Source organism: Taudactylus pleione, unplaced genomic scaffold (assembly GCF_031769625.1).
Source record: "Taudactylus pleione unplaced genomic scaffold, aTauple2 ptg000192l, whole genome shotgun sequence".
NCBI classification, from domain to species: domain Eukaryota; kingdom Metazoa; phylum Chordata; class Amphibia; order Anura; family Myobatrachidae; genus Taudactylus; species Taudactylus pleione.
Window position 1 is genome coordinate 261,915 of NW_028284594.1, and position 23,398 is coordinate 285,312.

The 23,398-nt window shown below is 43.9% G+C and overlaps 1 protein-coding gene across 3 annotated transcripts; it reads right to left on the reverse strand.

Annotated features, from left to right (window-relative positions):
* Positions 1–56: 56 nt before the first annotated feature.
* Positions 57–14,851, reverse strand: TACO1 (translational activator of cytochrome c oxidase I). 3 transcript variants are annotated; one of them, XM_088476733.1, is made up of 6 exons: positions 14,820–14,851; positions 14,209–14,484; positions 13,896–14,002; positions 9,216–9,349; positions 1,032–1,209; positions 57–942 (listed from the first exon to the last, which is right to left on the reverse strand). In XM_088476733.1, the coding sequence occupies exons 2-6, from the start codon at positions 14,462–14,464 to the stop codon at positions 742–744; spliced, it is 876 nt and encodes a 291-aa protein (XP_088332859.1). In that variant the 5' UTR covers positions 14,465–14,484; positions 14,820–14,851; the 3' UTR covers positions 57–741. The 3 variants fall into 3 exon arrangements, with proteins under 3 accessions (XP_088332859.1, XP_088332860.1, XP_088332861.1); XM_088476734.1 differs by lacking the exon at positions 14,820–14,851 and adding an exon at positions 14,710–14,812; XM_088476735.1 differs by lacking the exon at positions 14,820–14,851 and having other exon boundaries at positions 14,209–14,793.
* Positions 14,852–23,398: the final 8,547 nt, after the last annotated feature.

Genomic DNA, 23,398 nt, shown 5'->3' on the forward strand with positions numbered 1-23,398 from the left:
AATAAGTGAATTGATTAATTTTATGTCATGTATAATTATGATAAACATGCAGGAAAATGTTGTAATATTTTATTTTCAATACACTTGCATACATTTCATTAGTAAGGGGTTGGCTTTATTATATAAATTTGTGGTCAGGGATATTAATCTAAATAAGAACTATTTGTATAATGTTTTAAACATTCCAGATAGGTGGTTGAAGGGAGCTATCCCGAAACAAATGACAGATATACGGATCATAGTTAACATCATCAACATTGCTTGCACAACATTTTTATAGTATCTACTCAATTTATTCCTGGCATTTTTATCTGTAACTTTTTTAAATACAATTTTTTAGAATTTTTTTCCTAATGCCTATTTTAGTCTGTAATGCTCACCAGTCATTCCCCAGTATGATTTCATTGACAAATAACTACATAATATAAATTTACTTTGTGATATATATTTTTCAATGATAAATGGTTCTTATTTATCCAGCAAACGTGTTCCTTCAAATACCTACTTTAATGCTCACCTATAATCAATTTAAGTCAAAGTTGTATGTTCAGCATGACGTGTCACTATAAAGTGAAATTTTAGATCACCAGCTATGTGATGGACTAATATAGCTCCTGACAAAATAAAAGTTATCGTTTAAATGGAAAATAAATTAGAGTTCATTGCTGGGTTCCAATAAAATCTTTGACTAAGTTATGCGGCTGAGAGTTCCTCACACTTTGTGGAGCATGGCAGATGCTGTTATTCGATGTTGTCATACACATGCATGACATCTGGCTGGTCATTGATCAATTCCAAGAGCCGGAAAACCCGTTCTTTGTCATCATCCGAGAGTTGTACATTGATGATTGGCAAGTATTCAGGTCCAGAAGATATTGCCACTAATCCCAGGGAGATTAGTTGGGAGCGGACCTCTCGCAATGAGGAAAAATCACAGATGTACTGGAAAAAGAGAAATGAGAAGACCAAAGTCAATGTTGATGGGCAGGCTCTTTAAAATGTCTCCATATTACAACACATTTGCTTCACACCTTGTACACGTCCCTCTCCTCCTCATCCTGCACCTCTTGTACATCCTCAGCTCCAGCCTGAATTGCTAAATCAAGTGCCTGCTCCAACTGAAAAGGGCTGCCATCTTGGTCATAGGTCTGCACAGTCACCACCCCTTTTTTAGCGAAGCAGTGGCGGGCTCCATCAGTTGGTGTTCCTCTGTAGGCCACAAAGACAATACAATTTGTTATCCTAGGAATCTGAGCCCACATACAATTCCTGATATATGCATTCAGTAATGTTTGGATATAAACCATATATATATATATATATATATATATATATATATATATATATATATATATAATTGGTTGCTCAGCTCTCCTGCCAAATTTTGACGAGTGCTTATTTCACAAGGCAATTTTTTCCCCATTTGGTGGTATAGTGTGTACAGGTTATGGTTGTAGTCGGTGACTGTTCTTTGTCCTGCTACTGTCTCCAGGTCGTCTCAGCGTAGTCAACGTTTCAATGTTAATGGAACATTTTCGTCAGGAAGTGAGGGAAGTTAGTGATTAAAAGGATGATGGTGAACAAAGGTATTAAGCTCTGTATTACTTACATAGTATTATACATATATATGTGTGTGTTGATATATATATATATATATATATATATATATAGAACAAGAACAGACCGGCACTCCCACCAATAAATGCACAACTGCCCCGGGTGCCTCTCCAGAGGAATGCTCATAGATAACTAGGAATATAGGACGGAACTCCGGGAAACCAAAAAAATGCCACAAGACTATTAAATCAAGGTCAACGTTTCAGAGCACTATGCTCTTTTATCAAGACAAAAATCACGATTTTCGTGAAAATCCTAGTTACTCCTAGTTATATATATATATATTCAATCCAATAGGCTGCACTCACATGTCAGAGTGTACAATCCGGGGTGCTCCATTAGAGACAGTAAAGTCCAGAATACAGGCAAACATAGATGGGCAATCACCGATCAGTAGAAAGTCTTTTACTTACTGACAGATTACATAGCATAGGTCGACGTGTCTGTCCCGCAAGGACCTTTGTCAAGACAAATAAGCCACCACAAAGCTACCACCATATATTCCATATATACATATTCCAGATCAGTCCACACTCATGTCGTTAGTAACAAATTGCTGAGGTGGCTAACCCAAAAAGGACCACTGAGGCCCTTATAAACAAGAGAAAATAGGGGTGCACTCATCAGTCTTCTAAAATAGCTTCTTTATTACATACCAAAAAATCAGTTACAGCATCAAATGATGATGCTGTAACTGATTTTTTACATATATAATTTATATATATATATATATATATATATATATATATATATAAAAAACACAGGCTCACACACGCTGAAGTTCCAAAAGTCATGGGATAGCATACTGTGACATCTTGGAAATGCCCAGACCTGCATGAGTTGTAGTCTGACATCTCTTAAGTCAGTCTGAAAACCGGGTTAGGCTGCTCATGGCAAGGCAACGTTAATTATCGGAGTTCGAATGGGGCATGGTAGTCGTCCCCGACGGATGTGACATTCCGAAGTTGTGCGGACATTTAACATTCATCGATCTATGGTGTCGTGTGTACCGTTAATACCTCATGGAAGGCATTACCACCCACCGTGGAGAGCGCAGTGGCAGACCATGGGTGCTTAATGATCGTGACCAGTGGCATCTGGCCAGAATTGTCCGTGGTAACAGACAAGTGACACTTGCTGAAATCATATCTACATTTAATGCAGGAGGTACCAGACGCATATCCAGCAGAGAAAGAAAAACTGGTGCCTAATCACTCAGGTGTTGTCTAATATAGAGACTTGCTGCTGACACCAGAGGGATACCTGCAAATCACCCTCAAAAAGAAACAGAAAATACAAATAAGGTGTCTGCGCTAATCACTATATAAAAAACATAGGCTGTGAAAATTCTAAATATATTGTTATTTTATTGAACATATGAAAAAATTAACTGCAGTTCAACTCTAAAAACATATATAAACATTAAATGAAAAAAGAAATTAAATGTTACATTAATAATCTAAACACATACTGTTTCCAAAATATCATAGGAAAAAAGATAGATGTTTTAAACTCTATGTAGAGCCTTGATGGTAATCAGCATATGTTGCTATTGGCAACCAGAATGATAACTGTAAAGTAGGTATAGTCACTCTGTTGAAACCTGATATAGGGTATGGTGACTCCCTAAATACCGGAACCGTGGCGCTAACAAAATCTTGATATGGTGAATATAATAGCGGGGGGTCTCCAGACCAAAACCCGCAGTCCAGTATCTCACTTGTCCCAGTGGACTCAAAGCTCCAAAGATTCCCTAGGAACCAACTGTTCCTGCGACTCCCAGACAAATTGAAACAAGTAGGAGTGATGTTGGTCCCTGTGACCAGCGCTGCTCCGGCGGGTAACTGCAGGACTGTCCGTAGCTCCAATGGCTCACAGGCAGGGAAGTCGTGCAGGATGGTGAGCCGTTCACGCCTCAGCGACTCCCAGTCAGGCCGCAAGTGGTAAAGGCTGGACAGTCTGCCTCTGGGGATTCCCCCATCCAGCGGATGCAACAGATAGCAGAAATGATGGTCCACACAAACAGGCTCAGCAATGTCCGTCAGTGTGTCCCAGCAACACTGGTAGGTAATTAATATGCAAGTAGTGCAAATCACCAAACAATGGTTCCACAGATGGAATACAGCAGTGTAGTTGGTCAAGAGTTGGAAAAGCAATCCACATTTAATGCAGGAGGTACCAGACGCACATAAAGCAGGTCAATGTAGCATTTTTTAGTGTCCTTGGGATATGGGAGCAGAAGACCCACCAGAGTGCCCCTGTTAACACTACAACACAGGACACAGAACCTCACCTGGGCTCATGTCAATAATTGGACGCTGGAGGACTGGCAACATGTGGCGTGATCCGATGAGTCATGGTTCTAGTTGTTTCTGGCTGATGGTAGGGTTCGGGCGTGATCCAGACCCCATGAGGCCATGGACCCCAGTTGTAAAAGGTTACCGTGCAGGCTGGTGGTGGTTCCAAATGGTGGGAGTATTCACGTGGCATGGGATGGGTCAGCTGGTAACTGCTATGTTGCATTTCTTGATAACCATTTGCAGCCCTTCATATACACACACAAATATGGAATATTTCAGCAAGATAATGCATTGTGACATCGTTGCCAAGTTTGTCCAGAATTGGTTCCAGGAGCAACGAATGGTGTGACCACCACGTTCGCTCAACATAAACCCGAATGAGTGGTGGAGAGGTCCATTAGCACCCAAGATCCTGCACCTACAAATATCAGGAAGCTGTGGGAAGCTATCCAGACGGCATAGGTCAACATCTCTCCAGAGGTCTTCTGTCCACTTGTGCAATCGATGCCACGTCGAGTTTCTGCACTTCGTAGGGCTAGAGGGGGTACTACACAATACTAGGTATCTATCGCATGACTTTTGGCACTTCAGTGTACAGTATATATACATGTTTACTTGTATTCCATATGTGGATTATATATATATATATATATATATATATATATATATTAGTGTGTAAGTGTAGATATATATTTATATATATATATATATATATATATATATATAATGTCCTCAAGGCTCAAGGGTGACACTCCCATAAAAAGAAACTAATGCAGCGGGTGCCCTCCAAAAAAAGGTCAGCCACAGTTGACCCTAATATATAATCCACATAGGCGGCACTCCGTACTCCAAAAATGACAATACAGGAGGTGTGATGAATATCACCAACGTTTCGGAGCCTTTATTATAGCCCCTTCATCAAGGTATAAGCAAAAAAGTACAAACATTTATACTCACTGAACCCCACGTGTGTGGTCGGTGCCGCGCGCTGTCCATGGCCGGGTCTCCTGCTGATGACATCATCTCGCCTCTCCTCCACACCAGCGCTTCATCAGCGTCAGTCCTAAGAGAGTGGAGACGCCCCCAGCCTGTTCCCCTATTTTCATGGCAACGCGCAGTTACCGAACTAGAATACAAATATCAAGACATATATAGTTACATAAATATAGCAATACAAACACCAATAAAAAACATGTTGCCTTACATAAAAATGTACAATTTAAAGCAGTCAGTGTGCTAGAACTGTTTCACCTAACAAACCCTAAAGAGAGACCTTAAAGACCCAAAAAAGCAATAAAGTTATCCTTATATCTTTATCCCAATCTTAAAAGGGATACTTTTAGCATTCAAATTAGAAATCGCCAGAGCCTCAGAATATAAGCAGAGTAATTCAATGCTGAAAAAATTTGAAAAATATAATTAAACATACTAAACGAGCATGCTGACAGTTTGGGGAGAACATATAAACTCCATGATACCCCCATACTGAACCATAACAGCCTTAGAACACAGCAATACAATAGGTATTATATATAATATAGATCTATGCTAACAGACATGGTTTTAAAGGAAGCAATGAAGCCCCAAATTTTCATTTAACCCGCGAGGTGCCAAAGCATCCAGTGTGAAAATCCAACGAGATTCACACTGGAGTAGTCTGCGGGACCTATCACCTCCCCTTAGAGATTTCGGTATGTGATCAATGATCATATATTTTAATGAGGCAACACTGTGACCACTAACAGCAAAATGACGGGCCACAGGTTGGTCACTACCACCAGATGAAATAGCGGCTCTTATGGCCGACCGGTGTAGTACCATCCGCTCCCTTAAGGTTCTATCGGTTTTACCGACATAAATAAGCCTGCAAGGGCAGGTAATTACATATACAATATACCTAGTTGTGCATGTTAAACGGTGTCTAATGGTATACCTATAGCCACTATACGGATGGCAAAAACTATTACCTACCGTTAGTGAACGGCAGGTCATGCAATTGAGACATCAAAAAGCATCCTCTGTCAATCTTGCTCATATTGCTGATATCAGTTTTTACCAACCAATTCCGAAGATTTCGACCTCTAGTGTAACAAGGCATGATATTAATATCCTGCAGGTTTAACTCAGAATCAGACCTTACAATAGGCCAAAGTTTTTTAGTTATATTCTTAACCTCATTACTTTGAGTATGATAGTGATTAACCCATGGTAACTTCCCAATGTTTCTTCCTTTGACTCTTCCTGTTTTAAGAAGGTCAGCCCTAGGTATACTCATGGCTTTTTCAATAGCTTGATTTAGAATATTAACAGGATACCCCCTCTCAAGGAACTTGCACTTCATCAAATCAATTTCCCTCCGAGCCATTGCTTCATCACTACAAATCCTGCGAGCCTGTAGGAATTGTGAGTATGGTAGACCATACTTTAATGCTTTGGGATGGCAGCTGCCAAAATGTAACAGAGTGTTCCTGTCAGTAGGCTTCTTAAACAATTCCATCCCAAATTTACCATTCTCAAATCTTAACTTGACATCCAAATAGTTCACCCCCATGTCACTAATATCAAATGTAAATTTAATTGGATTATCGGATCGATTATGTTGATCCATGAATTCTCTAAACTGTGATTCAGTACCTGTCCAAATCAGGAATATATCGTCTATGTACCTGGCATAAAAGAAAATCATGCCAGATACATAAACGTCCCGAAAGAAAATTTCTTGTTCCGCTAGGAACATGTATGCGTTGGCGTAGGATGGGGCCACATTCGGCCCCATCGCTACGCCAACTAGCTGCAGATACAGCTTCTCATTATACATAAATAAATTTTTGTTGAGAATCATATCCAATAAATCTATCACCAACCCTGCATCAGGGCCACTATAAATGGTACTTTCAACAATAAGTTTCCTAACTGCCATCAGGCCCTCCGCATTGGGGATCACAGTGTACAGACTATTAATATCTATACTACATAAGAAACTCCCCAGCGGTATATCCGACAATGCATGAATCCTATTCAAAAAGGAGGTAGTATCAAGCAAAAATCTGGGATGTTCCTTAATACAAGGTTGCAACACATCATCCAAAAATATATATAGACCTATATATATACGCGCACACACAATATAGCTTTATGCAATGTGAGTGTGGATTATAAATAGCAGATACTGTACATACCAAGAAATGTGTGTGATCCTTGGCACTTAAACCTGACGATGGTAGTAGGCAAAAAATAAATGGAATATAAAATAAATATACAAATGTGTCTTTAGCATAAATTTCTCATACGCATCAAATTTATAACACATTTATTATAGGGTACCATAAAATAACAAAAATGCATTAAATGTTTTAAAAGACATAAAACAAAATTATGCTGGATACTAATGTGCAATATCACCTATGGGTCTTTAACTGAAAAAGTTCTCACCCTTAATGGTGGTTGCGGTGGGCTAGCTTAAAAAGCAAGTAGTCCCGGGAACATAGCACGGCACCACCGCAACACAGTACGTGGGGAGTCCAATACGAACTGTGTTGCGGTGGTGCCCACAGGCCGAATAAACATTTTCTGCGGTCCTAGAGTGTGGGCTTACATATACATAATATGCGGCATAGAGCACAGCTCCGATCGGGCAGTGTTTACTTTACAGGCTGGCAAAAGTGGTCTCTGAAGCGATCAGAAGCCTCTGATCGCTTCAGAGGCAAGCGTTCCCAGTAATGCAGCGCGCGGGTGATGTCATGACGTCACCCACGACGAGCGGAGCCTTAGCTTTCCACTCTGGATCTAATTAGATCCAGTCAGCGGCAGCGTCTACACGGGATGGCGCGGACTGGAGCGGTGCCCAGTGACCGTCGTGAAGAAAGGTAAGTACTGCACAGACAGGTGAGTGGGGCCTGTTCTCTACTAGGAGGGGACACAACATAAGGAGCATTACTGGGGGCACAACATAAGGGGCATTACTGGGGGCACAACATAAGGGGCATTACTGGGGACTCTGCATAAAGGGGAATTACTGGGGGCTCTGCATAAGGGGCATAACATAAGGGGCATTACTGGGGGCTCTGCATAAGGGGCACTACTAAGGACATTACTGTGGGCTCTGCATAAGGGGCATTACTGGGGGCTCTGCTAGGGACATTACTGGGAGCTCTACATAAGGGGCATTACTGGGGGCACTGCATAAGGTGCACTTCTAGGGGCATTACTGGGACACTGCATAATGGGCACTACTAGGGACATTACTGGGGGCTCTGCATAAGGGGCATTACTAGGGACATTACTGGGGGCACAACATAAGGGGCATTACTGGGGCACTGCATAATGAGCACAAATTCAGGGGGCATTGTAAAAGGGGCTCTAATACAGGGTGGAATTGCATAAGGAACACTGCAATGGTTTCTATTAATAATAAACCTTTCAAAATTGCATATAAGACTTTTTCTTTCTGTTGCGGCCCACACACTCGTTGATCTTGAATAATCGGCCCGGTTGGTATTTTGAGTTTGACATGCCTGCACTAGACGATATGTCATCCAATCCAACAGATCGAAGCGACACATCGGGCACATCGTCTAGTGTGTACCCGCTATGTCGCCCACAATGCGCGTTCCTGCAGATCGTCATCGACATCACCCGTCGGACCTGCATTCAGGACTAAATTGGCGATATTGTCAGCGGGGGGCCATGCTGTATTATACATGAATAAGAAACAAACATAAAAAGTGACTGTGTATTAAGTGGTTATGCCCTGAAGAGGCCCAGCCAGGTAGGAGGAGCAACCCAGACACAGAAACACCTCACCTGGATCGATGTCTTGGATGTGGGAGCGGCTGCCGGGGAGAGCCCCTACGCTGTAACAACCCCCGGGTGCGTTGGCATTATACATGTCTGACTTGCCCCGGTGGTCTAATGGGGGAGCGGATGCAGCGGTCGCCTCACTACAGTGACCTCCGGCAGGTCTCTAACCACCGGAGGTACGGACTGCCGCGTGGTTCCCCGCGAGCAGGAAACCACCTTACCTGCCTCCCCTTGCTTCCTGCTGCAGTCCCGGGTCCCAGCGTCACTGCTAGCCAAGCTCCGCTGGTGCCCGATTAAATCACCAGTCCGGTTACTGGTGTTGCGGCACCGGCGGGGGTAGGTGGAGCAGCCGCACAGGCGTCCTTTAGGACACCTAGCGCTGCTTGCTGTAAAGTAAACTTCTGTGTGGTCATACTATATTACTTCAGCCCATAACATGGCTTTTTGCATTGTAGAAAACACTGTATTTACAGTTTCAGCTTCATCCAGAGCACCTACCCATTATTATTCAGAAGTAATCTTAGATCTGCAAAAGAGCGATTGTTGTTATCTGTCAGGAGCTCAATAAGAAGGGAAGAGCCACCAGGCCCTCTTGCCTGAAACAGTGCATAGGAGGTGGGTTTAGATTTATCCTGAAAAATAAAAATAATGCATGTATGTTATATAACCTATGAAACTAGTAAAATACCATAGTGAGATTATTATGCAAAGTACTACTCAACATTTTTCCACTGGGCTTGATTTAGCATTGGTGAGCACGCTCATTCCTAGGGACAGCAGAGACTCAGAGGCCTTTCTTCACAGTATGCCTGACAAACTTATTTCATTTTAACTGCAAAACAGAAACTAAGGCAATTTGGGAAGATAAAAAGATTTAGGGGGAGCTGTACTAAGCCTTGGACAGAGATAAAGTGGAGAGAGATAAAGTACCAACCAATCAGCTTTACAGGCTATGTTTGAAAAATGACAGGAGCAGATTGGTTGGTACTTTATCTGTCTCCAAAGCATAGTACATTGGCTCCTCGGTCTTATATGACGTGGTGACAGATTGTGTAGGATAGTGGCATTACATTGTGGTTTGCGGCAGGATTAGCACAGTTACAGAATATTCTGTGTGAAAAGTGTAGCTAATGGAGAGAGGAGGACAGAAGACAGTAAAGGTGCGTACACACTAGGCGAATTTACTGAGCGATTGCACGATTACGATGTCATAATCGCTCAGTAAATGTGCACTATAATGCCAGAAACGACCAGCAAAGAGCGCTCCCACTGGTCGTTCCCGACATTGGGCCTGATTCAGAGCCGTTCGCTATTTGCGGTCGTTCGTTCAAAAACAAGGGGTGGCTATTCAAATGATCCGTTCGCAAATTGCAGTCTGTTCACACCTCTAAGTCTGAACGAGCGAGCAAAACATACGCTCGTTTATTTGTTAAAAACGCCCCCTGGCCGCTCGCACCATACGTCATGTCCGCTATTTATTAGATTAATCGAGTACATCGACCAGCGTATGAACTGCTCGCTATTCTTGTGGTTGGTTTTTGCTACCACAATCTTGCGAGCAGTTCTGGCTATAAAATAACCCAGTGACGTGGTCAATGACGCTGCTGTATTAATTATGCACACCCATAAAACGCCCATTTTGACCTTTAAGCACGCCTGCGTTCTGATCTCCACTCCCCGTTTTCAAGCACCTTCCCCTGTTACCACCCACATACGCCTCATTCTGTCACTCAAAATAGCAGGCATTCGCTATATTGCGAGCACATGAATTTCGGCCGCACTGACTGGTTCGCGCATGTGTATAACGATCCGTACGCATGCGCAGATGTGCGAACATCGCTCGGAACGAGCGTACTGCCGCTAGCGAGTGGCTCTGAATGAGGGCCCTTGTCCATTGCCTGAACATGCAGGCCAATCTGTCGATAACGACAGATTGATCATGTTCAGGAAAGATGGAGGGTGCCTACACTGAACGACTGATCGTTTAGTGTAGGCACTACAGGGGATAAGGAATGAGTGTAGATTACGATGTTGGAATCGTACTATCTTTCCTGATCGCCCTATGTGTACGCACCTTAAAGGTGCTGTAAATCCAGCCTAGTTTTACAACAGTCTGCTGGAGACTATTCAGATGCTTTAGCCAACAAGTTGGAAATAATTACCATATTGAAGACAAGTTGCAGCATGAAAGATTCACTCTAATACCCCTTTTACACCGGAGCTAAAACCCGGGTTTTTGAAGAGTTAACACGGGCAGCTCCCTGGTGTAAAAGGGGAGAGAGTTGGATCGCCGGGTCGAGTGACCCGGCAATCCAACCCAGGTAACTAGCAGGGTTTAACACGAAACCCTGCTGTGAGAACAGCGCACTCCGGATCACGATGACCTGGAGTGCGCTGCTAGCCGGCCGATTGGTCCGGCTTCAGTGGCGCTTGGAGATGACGTCATCCCCAAGCGACCACTTTCACTCCGCAAAAGCCGGGTCTATGCAGACCCGACTGTGGTGTGAGCGGCGCTGACTCGGGACTATCCCGAGTCGGCGCCGACAAAATTCCGGGTCTGATCCGGATAGGACCTTTGGGGGTCATTCAGACCCGCTCGCGAGCGGCAGGACGCTCGCAAGTGGGTCGATGTTCCCCACTGCGCATGCGCACGACGGATGGAGCTCCGTCGTGCGCATGTGCGAGACCCGGCGAGCGACGGGCTCACCATCGCTCCGGGTCTCGCACCAAAGGGGGCGTGCTGTCGATGTTGATTGACAGCACGCCCCCTTTGGTGGGCGTGCCTGCCAGACGGAGGCGTCCCCATGGGAACGCCTACCGTCTCAAGCCGGCCCCACTGACATCACTAGTAATGTCAGTGGGAGTGATTTTGGCTCTGATAGAGCCAAAATCACTCCAGGGCTTGCGGCAGCGAGACCCTACCGCAGGGTCTCCGTCGCAAGCACGATGGTCGCGATGGTCAAGACCATCATCATGGACGCTCGCTAAAGCTGTGGGTGGTAACCCACAGCTATGCGAGCGTCCATGAAGACGCTCCAAAAAAAGGCAGGAGGGCCCTGATTCAGAGCGAGCGCTCTGGTCAGAGCGTTCAGCTCTGAATCAGGCCCTCTGTTCCAACTCCGGGTCAGACCCGGAATTTAGGTGGAAAAGGCGTATTAGTAAGCAGGTTAAATAGACATGGCATAAACTACTGTATATATGTGGAGGTAATCTGTACCTTAATAACCTTATCAATACCCTGTTTTTGGAATGCTGTAGTCTTGGCTTCATAATAGGAATTTACATTGTTTTGGTATAGACTGATACTTTTCATGGTAGAATACTACAATAACCATTTTAACCCCTTTGCTGCATAGGGTCTTCAATGTTAGTGCTTGTTACATTCATATATCAATATAATACTTTTTTATGCAGTACCCCTCAAATTACACCTTGTTTTTTCTTTCCAAAAGACATTCCATTTTCAGAATCTACCATTAGCCTTTTGCGCCTCCAGACACATCAAATAATATTTAACAAGACTAGTCATAAAAGTGTTGCTTTTTTTTTTTTTTTTTTTTTACTAAGGGGAAACATTGTTTGAAATAAGACTCTCTTTCACTCAAGGGTGTCTTCACACGAGAATAAGGGTAAGTTTGGGGGAGATATAGCATGTATGGAAAATGCCATTTCTCTTAAGCACTGGGTGACACTGGCTGTCGACCACAAGGAAATAGCTACTAGGGGGCCACATCATTGGAAAGAGGGGATTCCCTGCTTTCAAATGTGGGTACTCCCATGTGTGCAGGTGCAATTATGGGGTGATAGGGAACGTTATCGCCCTCCTGTCTATATATGGAAAATGTATGTTTTCCTTAGCGCAGGATAATATTGTCTGGTGATAACAAGTGAATACCAGACAATACCTACTTAGTACTTAGGGAGCCTTGTCATTTGAAAAAGAAGGCTCCCCTCTTTTAAATGTGAGTGACCCATAATTAATGGAGGCCAGATGGGGAGATCTACACCATCCTGGACTCCATGGGGTCAATTTAATTAGGAGCAATGTACACTTGCTCATTTTAGCGTGATATACAGTGTGCACAGAACCCTATAAATATGGTACGCTGAATTAATTCATTTTAATATGCACTCCCTATGCACAATATAGGGATGTTAACACGCTATCACATGAGCACATTGACCCTAATTGAATTGACTCCCATTCAGTTTCTGTAGTGAAGCGGCCTTTGCCGTCACCAGCTTTAGTGTCACATGTAAAGAGAATTCATTTTTTATTAAAGAAAGTCCCAATGAGGCCATGACACATTAGCCAGTCTTCAACCAGCACATTTTGCTGCACTCCCATGCTGTCACCAACACACTGTATACTGTTATCCATACACGATACGGTCACTGGTTCTCCTCAAACTGATGCAGGAGGAAGCGTGCAGTGATTTATCTGAGAATAATACAATAAGTGTCAGAGGTCTGGTTAAATGTTAGTTCACATTAGGGATGTGCAGGCTCGGATAGGTTCGAGTTTGCACGTGGAGTTCGGATTTTTCCCTCCAAAAAAACGGAACTCAGAACGAGGCAAAACGACATCTTACATGGACGAACATCATCATTCCTGGACAAAAGACCAGGAATGATGATGTTCGTCCATGTAAGATGACGTTTTGCCTCGTTCTGAGTTCCGTTTTTTTGGAGGGAAAAATCCGAACTCCACGTGCAAACTCGAACCTATCCGAGCCTGCACATCCCTAGTTCACATGGAACTAACCCGACCACAAAAAAAAAGCCCTCCTCCCACTGCCCGTGTCCTTAATCCTGCTCACCGTGCTTCACAGTATCCATTGTTACCATGTCAAGTGAGAAGTAAAGTGTAGCGTAGCATTTCAAAGATACTAGTTTTTGGTTAAAAAATAAATAAAAATGTCTCTATAAGATGCTTACAGTGCTTGGTGACAATTACCTCTGAGATTATGAGTAATGTATTTTTAGTTATCCTGTCCACTGCAGGTCTACATGTACTATTATATTATTGCATCTACTGTCTATATGTCTGCGTATATGTACTACTAATTGACGTAATGCAGGTACTCCTTGTAAATGAATTTGCTCAATGGTGTTCATCTGGAGAATTAAAGACTTTAATTGATTGAATGTTCCTGGCTCTGGGTTCTACTGACATACCGCTCCGTTGATAGCAGCCTCAATGGAGGACTTTGGCATGTTCTTTTGTCTGCATTGCTCAACCAGCTGGTACAACTGTGCATTGAAGTCGGGGTTTGGACCGCCCTCTGCAAGGAGAAGACAAGTATTTACGAACGCTGCTTATACTGTAGGTGCAAAACTTCACCAATACTGCAGCTTGTCTGTCTAGTGAGCGCTAAACAATGAAAGCACATCGGATTGCTAGTGCTGATTTACATTATGTTAGGTTTGTAAATAACCATTAGTGTCATGCTTCTCTCCCAATTCCATATGGGATGTCACCAACTCATACCTCTCACAGCCACTTTGATCATCATAGACAGCTTGGCGAAAACGCGAGCCCTGGCTGCATCCTTTGGACCCTTTATATGTTTCACCTTGGACCACTTGTTATGTCCAGCTGAAGCTAGTGTAGATGTATGAAATGTTGCCTCCTGGCCTCTCCAGCAGATGAAATTGACTTGGTCCATAGCTCCCTGACAGCCCAGCAGTGACCTCCAAAGACTATTCCTGTAGCACAAGCCAATCCTGCTTACAGCCAGAGACATAGCGCCCCCACTTCCAGGCTCTGCAGATGGGGAAGACAAATGGTTCATATACTGTGTAACCAATTCTTTTAATTATCCCTGGATTTCATTCAATAGGTCGTATTATAAATATGTCCATTTTAAGTTCAAAAACAAGGCACACACTAACGAATAATAACTACAGAGCCTCCCTAATAAATAACTTTATAAGCAGCAGGCACTAATGGACATATAAGATATATTATATATGACAGTATGCTCCCCACTTTGATTTTGTCGGGCGCTAAGCCCGACACTGCGTGTGACACTGCCGACAGTCGCGCTCTGCACTGACGTATAAGAGAGAAGCGTCAGCGCAACGCGACTTGTTACCCACATGTCTAGACATGCGCGTCACAGTGACAGACGGGAGAGCAGAGCGGATCCCCCCCTCCCTCTCCCTTATAAAAGGAAGAGGGAGGGGCAGCGGTGCGGGCAGGGCAGGGATTGGTTTACATACGGGTGCGTGTGTATTATTGCTGTTGTTGGTCCTTCTGTCACTGTGTACAGTGTGTAGAGACTAGAGCCAGTCCGGCAGTATACTGCTGCAAGTGGGGCAGTATCTAGGCTGGCTATCAGTGTCAAGCAAGTAGTGCAGTATCCTGGCTTTTTGTGTCCAGCCAGCAAAGGGGTGGTATCCTGGCAGTGTCCAGCCAGCAAGTTGCTTAATATCTTGGCTTTCTGTGTCCAGCCAGCAAGTGGGGCAGTAGCTAGGCTAGCTGTGTCCAGCAGGCAAGTGAGGCAGTATTCGGGCTCTCTGTATTGTAAATCTGTCCAGCCAGCAAGTATGCAGTATCTGGGGTACTTAAAAATTTTTTATTTGTGTCCAAGCAGCAAGTGTACAATATCTGACTTATTTAAAATAATCTCCGTCCAGTCTACAAGTGGGCATTATACGGGCCACTCTTTAAAGTTCTATTTGTGTCCATCCATCAAGCAAGCATCATCTGGGACTCTCTTTAAAATTATATTTATCATCTTCTGGGCCACGTTTTAAAATAATATTTGTGGTCCTCATCTGTGCCAATTTTTAACCACTTGTCTGCTGGGCTTTTCCTGACATGGTTGCATTTGATACTTACTTGACAGAAGAGCCTACTGGAAGCTAATCTTTCAGGGAATCTGTATGATTTACCGCCCTTGCCGGGATTACAGTGTCAGGATTGAGACCGGTGACCATGCAGCTGCCAGTCTCATAACTACATCCCACAGACGCAGCAGGCCCGCCTCCCATAGCCATCTCCCTTTCCCAAACAGCAGTAATATGATGTGCAATCCTTAGTATCGCCAACTGCTGCTGGCTGCTCTTCTTCCAGGACTGAGGAGTCCTACAATAAGTGTTCATATAATTATGTTTTATATAGTTAAAATAAAAACATTGATGGTGTGTGTGAGGAATATAGTGATATGGCACATAGTGCGAATTATAGTTTTCTCGTCAGGGCAATACGGGAGAGACGCTTGAGGAATGATCTGGTGGATCATATCCCTGCGCCTCTTCTTAAATGGGGAGATGTGAAAATTATAGATTTTCTATGATTGGGTTTGTTCTCTTAATAAGTTGTTGAACTCTGGCCCCTCACCGATCAATAAGATGCTAATGTCATATGACTCACATGGTAATTATGCTTGGAAGTGTACAGGGCAGGAAGACTTTGGTTAATGTCAGTCAGAATAGCTCAGGTAATGAAGTCAGGAAATACTAAACAGATTTGTCTAGCTTAGAGCCCATCTGCCAGTTCATTCAATTATGATAACGTCACCAGGACATGTGGATTGCTCAGCCCTTTGTGTTTGTGGCTATAGGAAGCAAGCACCATGGGGGGTGTACAACAAAGAGTAACCAGACTGACATTCAGGTGTGATGAGATATAGCAGATGAAAGAGCAATCATATTTGGATGGTTTATGTGACAAAATTGATGTATCAGTGATAGCTGGAAGCTTGGAAAATTATATACATATAATGGGACTCCATATCTAGGTTGTGTGTGATTCCCAGATCATTGAGACATACAGTTTTGAAGATATGAGATATCTCAGGAATGCACTATGACAACCACATCATATTTACACTTTTATAACAGATAAAATAAGGACCAGTACGATGAACACCCCATATTGTAGGTAATCCATCCACAGGGGAAGTTATTAGACTTATTCTGTTCTAAGTTTAAATGTAGCTGGGAGGTTCATGTCCTCCAATTATCTAATCCACCAATCATGGTGGACGGGTATGACATCACCCCAGGTGTGATGCTCTTCTGATAAAAGGGATTGAAGTCCTGGGTTCTGTGTTCAACCTGAGGGGTTAATGCTACATTGAGGTTTTAACCTGCAGTCCTTGCATTTCTTCCTGTCCCTTCCAGGCAAATCAGCTGAGTGTTCATTTGTAAGTATCCCATTTTTATTTAATGTTGCTGTACATGTATGTACCTTTGTAACCATTCTTTTCTCTGTAACATTCTTTTTAAGCATTGTACTCCTTTTGTAAATAAAGTAGTCTTTATTAGTTTATTTCATATATGCTCCGAAACCTAGTCTTTGAAGATATTATTAGTCCGCTAGAGTGGCGTTACACCTATTAAGTACGGGAAGCAGAGGGTTGGTCTCAGCGAATTGTGTGGTCGTCAGGGACGCTGAGACTGCGCAATTGTGGAGTGGTTAAGCAAAAGATTAACTGCGTGGGAATCTTGTTGCCGAGCCTGTGCAATTATTGGGACAATTGAGGACCAGTGGCCTCTTTAAATTGTTTCCATTGGTGGTGGCAGTTTGGTAAGTAAGGTATTTGTATAACAGCACTCTGTCTATAGCAGAGGTGCACCCCCACATCAAGGATACTGGATACGGATCCCTGACAGTGTGCATATAATAAATATATGTGAGAAAACATCTAGTATAGCATACTCCTAAATGGTGATTTAAAGAGAGACAAAAAATACAAATGTACAAAAGAGTCTCTGTGTATTTGTAGATTATTTTCTGCAGGTCTCTTCCTAGAGGATTATCTCAATGTGAAACAACATCCAGGAAACAAAAAATATATATAAACATTAGAAAATAACCTTTAGGGTGAATCCCACACCATATAATGTATTGGTGTGTGATATAAATGCACTGCACTTTTGGTAATAAGTGCAGCAGGAATGGGATTGAAATACCGACGATTTAATAGCCGCCGGTTCTAATCCCGACAGTGAGAGACCGATGGATGAAGATCCTGACAGGCGCCCGTAAGTATATTGACCCTCCCCTCTCCCCCCTCTAACCCTCCCTTAGGGATGCCTTTCCCTAACCTCCCCCCTAGTGCCTAAACCTAACCCCCCCCTCCCGCACCCTAAACCTAAGTCTCCCGGGGGGTGCCTAACCCCTCCCTTTACCTACCCTAACCTTCCCCGACGGGGGGGTGCCTAACTCTAAGTCCCCCGGAGGTCCCTAAACCTCGGGCTAAATGCATGCGTACCCGGCAGGAGGACGATCGGTCTGGCGTCCTTCGGTGTTCCGGCGTCAGGATTAACATAGGCAACGGTATTTCGACTCCTATGTTAAATCCCTTGCCGGGATGACACTGTCGGGATTGAGACCGGCGGCCGCACTACATTCCGTGCAGCATGCTTGTGAAGTCTACCTAGTGGGCACATGACGAAACGTGTTGAAATGGTTCTGTGATGACCTACACCATTTGCTGCCTGGAATATGCATTTGGGCTACAGCAGATAAGCTCTATTTCCTGATCTTACATGTATGTTTGGATATTTATTAAATTTTATTTTTTATATATTACTACATTTTCGCTTTCTCCATGTTTTTTATTACTTGAATCTGAGTGGCATTGTGGCCGTCAGGACAAAGTGAATTACGTCACTGGTACAAGCACATGCACTTTATTTCTGGGACTAGGGTTCTCTATTGAACTCTGAGGAGTATATTTACAAAAGTGTGGAGTTTTGGATATGTTGCCCATAGCAACTGATCAGGTTCTACTTTTATCTAGCACCTTCTAGAAGATAATAGCTAGAATCTGATTGGTTGCTATGGGCAACATCTCCACTTCTAAAAACCTGCACTTTAATAAATATACCTCTGTAAGTAGGCACGCTGCACTTATCACCTTGAGTGGTTTTTCTTATCATCCATATATCCATGCCATTTGACTTACAGGTAATTTTGCCAAAAAGGAAGGGAAGCACTAAAGATGAGATGTATACCAGGATTTATGCCTGGACAAATCAGAAAGGATAGGGATGTGGTCAGAAATTATAATATAGTCTACAGTGGTATTAAGGACACCAGAGAATAAGGAATCAGCCATCAAAAGGTAATCAATTCTCATGACAACATGAACCTGAGAAAGAAAAAAATCATTGCAAGAAGGATTCTGCAGCCTCTGAGGATTAACATTATGAGAGCACAGGAAGTCAATACCATTCCTACGAGAGTTTGATCAGAGTCGAACAATCTAAGGGGATCATAGCGTGCATTAAAATTGCCACCTACAATAAAGTCAGGGGTATCATGTCTCATAAGTAAATTAGAATTTTTTTTAGAAAAGACAAAATATGGTGAATTAGGGGCATAGATATTAAGAAAAGCAAATTGCTCACCATACAGTAGATTAGAAGATGTATCAGCCAAAAAAAAGCCGCCTTTGTCTGATACCACATCAGTAATTATACTGGAGGTGGAAAAAGAATGGCCACTGCTCTCTTTATCAAAGGACGTAGAAATGTACTCCTGAATACAGGGGTTTTTAATTGTGGCCTGCGGGCCACTTAATCATCGCGTTTCCTGTAACAAAACTATATTTGGGGCAAAACATTTGAGGTGTTAAATAACCCTACATCTTTTGATGGTATAGTTAAAACCTGCTGCATTTCAAGAGAGGAACATAAAAGAGGTAGAAGCCTGTTGGGGAGCTAGTCTTGGAGAAGGGGAGGGGGCCGTCAACTATTCCAAATCTAGGTAAAAAGAAGTATATACATACACTTGCCTCATCCCAGCAAGTAAGGAAATTACAGCCCTAGAAAAACATATTAGCCACTTCAGGAGTAGAAATGGAGAGCACAGGTGATCCAGGGGGAGTGGAGACAGGACAGGGAAAGTAAGGGGTTCAGGAACAGAGGGACAAATACACAATAGCAAAAGTACATACCCGCAACAGTAAACAGTAGCAATCATTATAGAAGTGTATGATAACTCATTCATTTAAAGCAGTGATTCCCAACCTCGGCCCTCAAGGCACACTAACAGTCCTGGTTTTAGTGATATCCATGTGTGAGCATAGATGGTTAAATCAAAATAACTGAGGTACTGAGGGTGTGCACCGGCCACTTTTCGTGTTTTTTTATTTGGATCTGGATCTTTCTTCGTGTTTTGGATCTGGATTGGTTTTGCCAAAACCACCCTTCCATGTTTTGGGTTCTGGGTTTTGTGTTTTGGATCTGTATTTTTTTTTAAAAAAAGCATAAAAACAGCTAAACACAGAATTTGTGGGGTTTTCTGCTCCTATGCTATTATTAACCTCAATAACCTTAATTTCCACTCATTTACAGTCTATTCTGAACACCTCACAATAGTGTTTTTATGTCCAAAAGGTTGGACCAAGGTAGCTGGATGACTATGCTAAGCGACACGAGTGGGCGGCACAAACACATGGCCCATCTAGGAGTGACACTGCAGTGGCAGACACGATGGCAGTTTGAAAAACTAGGCCCCAAACAGTACATAATGCAAAGAAAAAAAGAGGTGCAAGATGGAATTGCCCTTGGGCCCTCCCACCAACCCTTATGTTGTATAAACAGGACATGCACACTTTAACAAACCAATCATTTCAGCGCCAGGGTCTGCCACACGACTGTGGCTGAAATGATTGGTTCGTTTGGGCCCCCACAAAACAAGCTGGCAATTAATCTGTCCCTGCACAAACTGGCTCTACAGAGGCAAGATGTCGTCCTCATCTACCAATTCCTCACCCTCTTCAGTGTTGTGTACATCCTCATCCTCACAGAGTATTAATTTGTCCCTGCTGGAATCCACCATCACAGGTCCCTCTGTATGTTCTGGAGGCTGGTCTCCCTGGAAGAGTTGATAATTCATTTTTATGAACATAATCTCCACATTTTGTGGAAGCAACCTCCTACGCCTTTCGCTGACAAGGTTCCCGGCTGCACTAAACAATCTTTCGGAGTACATACTGAAGGGGGGGCAACTCGGGTAAAATAGAGCCAGTGTGTACAGGGGCCTCCAAATTGCCTCTTTTTCCTGCCAGTACAGGTACGGACTGTCTGACATGCCTACTTGGATGCTATCACCGATGTAATCCTCCACTATTCTGTCAATGGTGACAGTATCATATGCAGTGACAGTAGACATGTCAGAAATTGTTGCAAAGGTCCTTCAGTCCGGACCAGATGTCCAACTTGGTCCTGCCTTCCCTGCATCACCGCTAGCGGGTTGCTTAGGATACCTAAGTTTTTTCCTGGCAGCCCCAGTTGTGGGAGAAAATGAAGAAGGAGCTGTTGACGTGTCAAATTCTGCTTCAGCTGACAGTGTTTTCACCAGCAGGTCTTTGCACCTCTGCAGGCTTGTGTCAGCCGTAAAGAGAGACACCACATAGGCTTTAAACCTAGGATCGAGTACGGTGGCCAAAATGTAGTGGTCTGATTTCAACAGATTGACCACCCTGGAATCCTGACAAAGCGAATGAAGGGCTTCATCCACAAGTCCCACATGCCGAGCGGAATCGCTCCGTCTTAGCTCCTCCTTCACTTTCTCCAGCTGCTTCTGCAAAAGCCTGATGAGGGGAATGACCTGACTCAAGCTGGCAGTGTCTGAACTGACTTCACGTGTGGCAAGTTCGAAGGGCTGGAGAACCTTGCACAACACGGAAATCATTCTCCACTGCGCTTGAGTCAGGTGCATACCCCCTCCTTTGCCTATGTCATAGGTGGATGTATAGGCTTGAATGGCCTTTTGCTGCTCCTCCATCCTCTGAAGAATATAGAGGGTTGAGTTCCACCGCGTCACAACCTCTTGCTTCAGGTGATGGCGGGGCAGGTTCAAGAGTGTTTGCTGGCGCTCCAGTCTTCGGCACGCAGTCGCTGAATGGCGAAAGTGGCCAGAAATTTTTCGGGCCACCCAAAGCGTCTCCTGCACGCCCCTGTCGCTTTTCAGAAAATTCTGCACCACCAAGTTTATTGTGTGAGCAAAACATGGGACGTGCTGGAATTTGCCCAGATGTAATGCCCGCACAATACTGGTGGCGTTGTCAGATATCACAAATCCCCAGGAGAGTCTAAGTGGGGTAAGCCACTGGGCGATGATTTCCCTCAGAGGTTGTCGGCGGTGTGCCTCTTACTGAAACCGGTGATACACAGCGTAGCCTGCCTTGGAACGAGCTGGCGTTTCTGAGATGCTGCTACTGGTGACACTGTTGTTGTTGCTGCGTAAGGTGATACATCTACCCAGTGGGCTGTCATAGTCATATAGTCCTTAGTCTGCCCTGTTCCACTTGTCCACATCTCCGTAGTTAAGTGGACATTGGGTACAACCGCATTTTTCAGGACACTGAGGACACTTTTTCTGACGTTTCTGTACAGTCTCGGTATCGCCTGCCTAGTGAAGTGGAATCTAGACGGGATTTGGAACCGGGGACACACTACCTCCATCAATTGTCTAAATCCCACTGCACTAATGGCAGATACCGGACGCACGTCTAACACCAACATAGCAGTCAAGGCCTCAGTTATATGTTTTGCTTCAGGATGACTGCTGTCGTACTTCATCCTCCTCGCTAAGGACTGTTGGAGGGTCAATTGTTTAGTAAAAGTAGTGGTGTTCCTACTTCCTCTCTGGGATGATGAACGACTCCCAGCAGCAGCGGCAGCAGTAGGCGTAGCAATGCAGGATCCTCTGGAGGAATCCCGGATAGGAGAGTCAGCCATGCCAGTGACATGGCCTGCAGGACTACTTCCGATCCTGACTAAGGAGGAAATTGACGAGGAGGGAGTTGACGGTGTGGTTTGCAGGCGCTTGGATACAACAGGACAAAGGGATTTAGGTGTCCCTGGACTGCTTACGCTCTTAGCCAAAGTTTCTGAACTTGACAGTAACTTTTTATGAATGCGCTGCAGGTGACATATAAGGGAGGATGTTCCTAGGTGGTTAACGTCCCTACCCCTACTTATTTCACCTTTACATATGGTACATATGGCAAGACAGTTGTCCGGATTTGGATAGACATATTGCCAGACCAAAGAGGTGGAACGATTGGTCTTCTGCCCAGGCATGACCGTGATGGGCTTTTTCATCCCACGGACAACAACTGTCTCCCCCGGAGCCTGATTTAAACAAACCACATCACCATCAGAATCCTCCTCGCCAACTTCCTCCTCAGCGCCAGCTACACCAGTATCCTCATCCTGTTGTACTTCAACAGTGACATCTTCAATTTGCATATCAGCAAGTGGACTGTGAGTGCTCTTTTCAGCACTTGCAGAGGGCGTGCAAATGGTGGAATGAGCTACCTCTTCCCGTCCAGTGCTGGGAAGGTCAGGCATCGCAACCGCCACCACACTTGGATTCTCCTTGGGGATTTGTGATATCTTCTTAGAACGCACAGATCTTCGCTGTGCTTTTGCCAGCTTAACTCGTTTGATTTTTTAGCGGGATGAGGGCTTCCATTGTCATGTGAAGCTGAACCACTAGTCATGAACATAGGGAAAGACCTTAGCCGTTCCTTGCCACTCCGTGTCGTAAATGGCATATTGGCAAGTTTACGTTTCTCCTCAGATGATTTAAATGTTTCTTTTTAGGTCATTTTCCTGAACTTTGCCATTTGGGATTGTATATGCCCTCTACTATGACATTAGGCATCGGCCTTGGCAGACGACGTTGATGGCATGTTATCGTCTATGTC

Coding starts and splice junctions, on each gene's coding strand:
- TACO1 (XM_088476735.1), bottom strand. CDS start 14,512: ATGAACCATTTGTCTTCCCCATCTGCAGAGCCTGGAAGTGGGGGCGCT. Junction 9,350..13,895: donor AGGCTGCTATCAACGGAGCG/GTATGTCAGTAG, acceptor TTTATTTTTCAG/GATAAATCTAAACCCACCTC. Junction 943..1,031: donor AGGAGAGGGACGTGTACAAG/GTGTGAAGCAAA, acceptor CTCTTTTTCCAG/TACATCTGTGATTTTTCCTC.